The 7,250-nt window shown below is 28.9% G+C and overlaps 1 protein-coding gene across 1 annotated transcript; it reads right to left on the minus strand.

Annotated features, from left to right (window-relative positions):
- Positions 1-571: 571 nt before the first annotated feature.
- LOC145068515 (cinnamoyl-CoA reductase-like SNL6) lies at positions 572-2,791 on the minus strand. The gene is made up of 5 exons (XM_079015487.1): positions 2,515-2,791; positions 2,250-2,407; positions 1,959-2,156; positions 1,132-1,469; positions 572-910 (listed from the first exon to the last, which is right to left on the minus strand). Exons 1-5 carry the CDS (start codon positions 2,660-2,662, stop codon positions 814-816), a joined length of 939 nt encoding a protein of 312 aa, XP_078871613.1. The 5' UTR covers positions 2,663-2,791; the 3' UTR covers positions 572-813.
- Positions 2,792-7,250: the final 4,459 nt, after the last annotated feature.

The following is a 7,250-nucleotide window of genomic DNA, read 5'->3' on the forward strand; positions in this document are numbered from 1 at the left end:
TATATATATATATATATATATATATATATATATATATATATATATATATATATATATATATATATATATTGAAAAAATGTTTTTAGTATTTAGGACTTTGTTAATTATATTTTTATGTTTCGTTTAACTATTGATGATTAAACCTTAACGTGTTTCATAACAATATATAAGCATACATGAATCGTGTGATAGAATATGTTGATCTTTTTTAGTGTTCTTGTGTTAAAAATTGTCTGTGTCATGTGTGTTGTACTTTTGAATATTTTTTTTTAACTTTTTTATAACGTGAGTTCATGATATTTTTAAAAGTATATGTACATAAAAATAATGTTCTATGCAAAAAGTGTTTTAAAAGAGGTTTATTCATTTTGTTGTGTAAAAAAAGATAATTCATTGAAGTTGAACTTGTTATATGTGAGATAGCATGTTTATTCATTTAGTTGTTTACATTAGATAGATCATGAATTTGGATGTGTGTGATACCATGCTATTTGATTTATTTAATTGTTTACGTTTTCAATTATGATGATTACTAAATAAGCAAAAAAAAAATACAACTTTTGCACTACAATTTCGGCACAAAATCCATTGCATATATATTTTGAGATCATTTCCCACAAAAAGATTGCATAATCTTTCTTGATCTTGATTATCAAGTGAAGATAATACATTATAAAAGAATATTAAACTATATATATAAGCTTAAATGGGGTTTGGATATTATAACCCATATCATGTGCACTTTTAATTTGTTTTATCCCTTGATTAAATCATCTATTCCGATCTAATCTATAATATGTCCAATCTTCTATGTCAAATATGACATTCACTCTCAAAGTCAACCATGAGTTTGTTGATCTTCTTGTTACTTATTCTTTGTGACACCATCATGCTCTCCCCCACCATCATACTACAAAACAAAAAAAATTATTCTTTTAGCAACTCATTACAATTTCATATAATATGTAAATTAGGATCAGATACAGATACATAGTGATCCACTAGGTGGATGACAACCATGTATCCATAAAAGTCAAAAGAGCGCAATTCATAGTGGAATTGAAACTCTCGTATTATAGCTGTTGAGACTCAAACCCTGTTTCTGCAAACCAATGCTTAATCACAACTCACCTTGGTGGAAGTGAGGAGACATCGGAAGGTAATAGGATTTGAGCTAGCTTCATAGCATCTTCATTGGAGTTAATGACATGGTTGAAGCACAAATATCGACCATAAGCTGAACTTTCTTCGAAAACACATATGTGAGAATCTACTAAAAATTTGAGGTCAACTGTAACAAAAATCCCATCTTTGTACATCTCAGCTGCGCCTTTTAAGTACGGGTGTGTGATCGTGAGATCAGGGCTCAGCAATAATCCAGCGTTTATGGACACCATGCTTACCCCGCGGTCCATGGCTAGGGCCCACGCGGTCTTTTCGGCTAATGTTTTTGATAATCCATGCCATAACTGTTTCGTTGATTTATCCGCAAATTAGATAAATGAAAAAAAAAAAAAAGGGAAGGGAGTAATGATAGTCATTATATAATTAACTATTATATTTTATTTTTTTCAAAATAAAATATCAAAAAAGTAAAGTTTGACTTTTTTTTAATTACGCTATTGACGAGGGTAATTGATTAAATTTAACTATTCAAGGAAACAAACAAAAAAATTCTTTGAAAAAATATTATTTTAATATTTTTTATTTTGAAAAATATAATTTTAAAATTGACTATTAAAATAACAATTGGTCATTTCATGCCTTTTACAGAAATAAATTATTATATAAAAAAATAATTGTTTGCTTTTAACGTAACCCGATAATTAACTTTGGAATGATTCATTATTCCGTTTGTCATAACTTTTTTTTTTCAATTCAATGAACCCTTCCATTATTTGCTCTATCAAACACGACATGAATCTTAATAAACACTTTAAAGTTTAAACCATGTATACCTTAAATTTCTTGCAGAAATTGACATTGCTCCAATTCCGTTCATCAAAATCAGGCGAAGAAGATGATGAATCAGTCGGGTCTCTCCAAATTAAGGCAGTCGCAGATGAAGTAAACACCACTTTGTCAATGGTGTCGGTTTGAGCACACGCTTCCAACACGTTATGAGCTGCTCTTACCTCCATTTCCGTCATCAATTCCTGTTTTCATTTCAAACCAATACACGTAAATTAAGCATTCATGATTCATCCATTAAAGATCCAACTGAAATCGAAACTTATAACACTACATACATCATAAGAAGGCTGATCAGATGGAGGTTCAAATGAGTAAAACAATCCGCAACATCCTTCCAAAGCTTCCACTATACTGTGATAATCCAACGGGTCTGTGTAAAACACTCTCAATTTCTTCTTGTCTACAATCGTTCTCTCCATAGATTGCATCTCCACTGAAAAATTAACAAATTCAAAGTTATATCAATTCAATTCGCATCCAAATTGAAATCCCTAAATTACAATATCCAAACGAAAATAAAAAAGGAAATAAACGAAGTACCATGACTGTTAATTGCAGCATGAACGAAGTAACCCCTTTGAAGAAGACGATGCACAAGTGCAGATCCTAAACTTCCACCAGCATCCATTACACAAACCGTCTTCGATGAAGACGAAGATCCATCAAAATCAACTGCTGCGGGCGCCATTTTGATCCGGAAGAGAAAAGGTGTGTAGAGTAGCTGGCAGGCTGCTGTGTTTGTGAGCTGTGAATGGTTGCTTTAATGTGAGAGAGAGAGAAAGAGGGAATATGGTGTGTATGGATATAGAGGTATGATCCGTATGTGTGAATAATATATAGGGGGGAGGGAAAGAGAGTTGGGAAGGAGGGTAGTTAAGGAGGGAAGATGGAAAAAGGTGAGCATTTATGAGTGGTTAGGTTAAAGGGGTGGATGGGATTTCGAAATATAGTTTGGATGGTTGTTGTTGTATGTGATAACACCAATTCCAGAAATTTCTTACGTTTGCTATTACGTTTACTTGTTTGTTTATGGGTTTGAGGCAGTAGCCATAACGAAAACCGGATCTCGAAAATCAAAGACGGCCGCAGGATTTATCTTAACATAATGGTTGAATAGAAATTTGAAAATTTTTGTACTGTGCGTACAACAGGCGTTGTCAAAACTAACTGATAGCAAAAAGCTGGAAGTTGAAAGACAAAAGGCGTAACTTTTATTTGTTTGTAAGTCGAATGATATATGTATCACAAAGGTGTGTTTGTGGTCGGGTGGCAAGGACAACACGGTCGTGCAAACCAACCCCTCTGCCACGAGCGTGATGCTTGTGCCGATTACCATGAGATGCATTGGACCAATCATTTAAATGTGTATTATTCCAAAAAGCTAACAACTATATTTTTATGAATTTACCTATTTTTGAACTATAAATATAACCATTTTACTACAAACTATTTCACGTTATTTTTTCTTTCTCTACTAAACAAATAACAATATATATTCACTTAGTAGTTGTAAAACTCATGTATTACATGAGTTAATTTAAAAATTAAAAAAAAAAGTCAAAATATTTAAGAACTTTGAATTTATAAGAAAATAAGAAAAACAATGAATTATTATTATTGAAAATTTTTTATCTTTTAAATTAAACCAAATAATTTAAACAAATAAACAAAAGAAACTAATGAACTTTAATTTGAGAATTTTGAAATTCAAAGGAAACTTCATTAATGAAATTGATATTCATTTATTACTACATTTATTGTAATTATTACATTAAAATATTATATGAAATTTAATAAAATATAAAAACTCATAAAATGAAAAAAATTAATTCAAAATAACTACAAAATGACATTTAACAAATTGAATAAGAGTGTGACATGTGACAAAAAAACCTTCATTTATTAGAATAGATAATTTCTTACTCCCTACCATAGAACAATTTCACCATCAAACTTCAAAACCAACAACCTTCGGAGGAAAAATAAAATAAAAATAAAAATTGTGTTAGTTCGTGTTTGGATTTCAGTATCTAAAGACCCTTTGAAAATAAGATAAACCTTCTAGCAATCTATTCGAAACCACTTCCACAACGAAATAAGAAAATTTGCTCCCTTGATCTTGACGAAATTTCATCAAAATGGCATGATATGAGGTTAAAAATAACAGAGTTCAATGACATTTACAATGAACTCAAAAACACACATCCAAATAGGAGTAACAACTACGAGGTCATCGATGTGGCGTCGAAACAACACCAATAATCTCAACTTAGTCGTAAACATTTTCCATATATCAATGTTTGGTATGAGTTAAATAATTTTCAAATATCGTTTTATTTAAATTAATGTAACTTTTTTTTCTAGTTTTTTTTGGGGTTCTTTTTATTCTAATCTATATAATGTTTTAATTTTAATGAAATTCTAGTATTTTTTTCCTTTAGTTACTTAAAAAAATATAATTTACTTAGTTAAAAAAATAAAACATAAATTGTTTTGATGATGTGGTATACCAACTTCAGTATGATGATGTAGTTATGGTCAGGATTGGTCTAAAGATATACTGGGTCCAGGGCGATAAGAAAAAATAGGTTCCTAAAATTGAAAATAGACAAACCGTTATAATATTTACTGATAATATTAAAAAACAAAAATATGGTCACAACATTACAAAAACAACTAATTTAAAGAAAAATATTTTTCCTATCATATTTAGATAAGTTGATTTTTTCCCTCTCTCTATATATACCATATATTATAGGAATTTTGGGCCCTTAGAAACATGAGTCATGTACGACCCCCCGAGTTGTCCACCATCTGGGTCAGGTCTGGTTGTGATGAAGTGTTGATAGTTATGAGGCTACAGAGTATACAAATGATATAAGTGTAATGAAAAAATATATAAAACTTTTGAAATATTTAAAATAACATAATAAATAAAAGTAAAAAAATATAAAAAAACTCTAACATACTATTTAAAATAGCTATTGACTTATAAATATTTAGTTTAAAATAAAAGTTTTAAATCTGTGTTTGCAAATGATAATTTTTCCAGATTTTTTTGTTCTGATAAAAACTTGATTACTAAAAACCTTCAAAGCCTTTCTAGAACTACCGTTAAAATTGAAGTTGTACAATTCAAAATTAGGAAAACTCCATTTAAAATAGATGCATGAGATGTTCACACTCCTTAAATGTGGAACAATGGGTTTTTGTATTTTTTTCCCCCTTTGAACATTGACGGATTATTGTATTGGTTTCTATGGTTTTCTTGTTTAGATCAAATTGTAGGAAAAACATTAAAAATATTTTTTGAAATAATAGTGTTTAATGGACAGGTAGCTGACCTTTTTTAATATAGGGTCGTCGTTGTCATGATATGAATGGTTGTTACTTGTTTGGAATTTTGGAAATATGAAATCCCCAAATCCAGCCTTTATCGATGACAATACATCATATAAGGAGTTAGAAGGTAATCTATCTCATATCATACTTGCTTTCTTCACCCATATGTCTCATCTCGATTGTCATCTTATATGTGTCATTAGTTGTAAATGATTTGATTACTTTTCTAATGTATATTCTTACGTATAAAATACAAAAATGATACAAAATAATAGTAAAGAAAACTAAAAAGTGTTCAATTGTTAATGTAAGTAGATAAGACCCGTGGGTGTCAATAGGTTAAAATGGAGTTAATTTTCATGAAGTTAAACAATAAATTGTACATAAATGAGAATAAACATGTTTTGTAGTGCTAAAGAAAAATCCAAAGTTTGTTGTGCACTTAAAACGTTAAGTTCAATTTTTTATTTTTCATAAGAAAACAAATTGTCGAGTTTACACATCCATTTATCAAATATTTAAACTACTTTAAATTGACTAATAATACTTTTATATGTATTCAATTTAATGATATTTGTCATTTGAATTAGAATTTAGTTATATTTTACTTTGTCTACGAATTTAATTGGATTGAGATGCTTATTCAATAATATCCAATAAGAGACTTGGAAGATTCATTTTATATTCAAAAAACTTACCAAGCATTATAAATACCAAGCAACAGGAACTTGAAAATGATTAAATAAAAAAAATAACAACGTAATTTAAAAAGGTAGAAACCCTGTTTAACCATACGTAAGCTTCTCATGATTGGGTATATTTATTTTTGAAGTAAACATGTAAGGTTTTAATAGAAAAAAAATGAAAGAAACATGTTATAACAAACAAATAAATTAAAGTGTATTACTATTACAGCATTATTCTATACAACCAAAATGAAGAAAGGAACAAACAATCATTGTTTAACCTGAATATCGTCTCTTAATGTTGGTCAAAAGAAAACCAAGCTTCTAATTCTTACAAAATCTGGAAGGTTGAAGTTTCAAATTAACTAATAATGTTATTAACTCTTAAGCAAAAATAAACAAAATGATATATTTAAGTGCGTCTTTCACAGTCAAGTCTATGATGTTTGCAACATGTAAAATACCAACAAAATAGTCGTCGCAATATATTTTATTTTTTACTGCCCAACAACAATGTTATTGTTCAATGCATTATCAAAATAAACAAATAAATAAAAACTTTAGTTTGTAATTTAGAATTGGTTATTACGTAATCTAAAAACCTATATAAATTTTCTCGAAAATGCGAATATTTAACAATTCAAATGCAAATGTATGTTTCATCGTGAACTCTGTTTTTAAAAGGAAAAATTCTAAAAACATACTTTCAAGTGGCTAATACCAAAAACCGGTTTTCAAATAGTTTTTTTTTTTTTTTCTTAAATCGGCTCCAAACAATTCCAAGAGTCAAAATAATAAACCACAACATAATCGGCGGATCTGCTTTTTTGAACCATTTATTCTCTAAACTGATTCGGGTCGGTTTTCATATCTTTTTCTTTAAACAGTTTTACGCCCACATCTCATTAATTATGTCACACACCTTAGTGTTCAAAAGTCGTTGAACAAATTACCTTTTATGCCAATATCAAAATTGTCTAGCGAGACCTTCTTTTCTAAATTATAAAAGTAGGTTTCAGTTCCATTAAAAAAAAAACAAACTGTACACATCCTTAAGATTTACAAACCGATTCTATTAAAAAAAAATTTTAAGTTTGAAAATCGATTTGACTAATATATGAAAAAATAATAATAATAAAAAATTTAAAAATGCCAACCAACTTTAAAATTGAACGGCGTATACAGCATGTGTTTGGTGGTTGTATTAATATTAGTTAGTTTGCATGGATAAGAATGTGCCAACCAAAG

The sequence above is a fragment of the Lactuca serriola genome, chromosome 8, assembly GCF_051521515.1.
Source record: "Lactuca serriola cultivar US96UC23 chromosome 8, Lser_US96UC23_V15, whole genome shotgun sequence".
Lineage (NCBI taxonomy): Eukaryota > Viridiplantae > Streptophyta > Magnoliopsida > Asterales > Asteraceae > Lactuca > Lactuca serriola.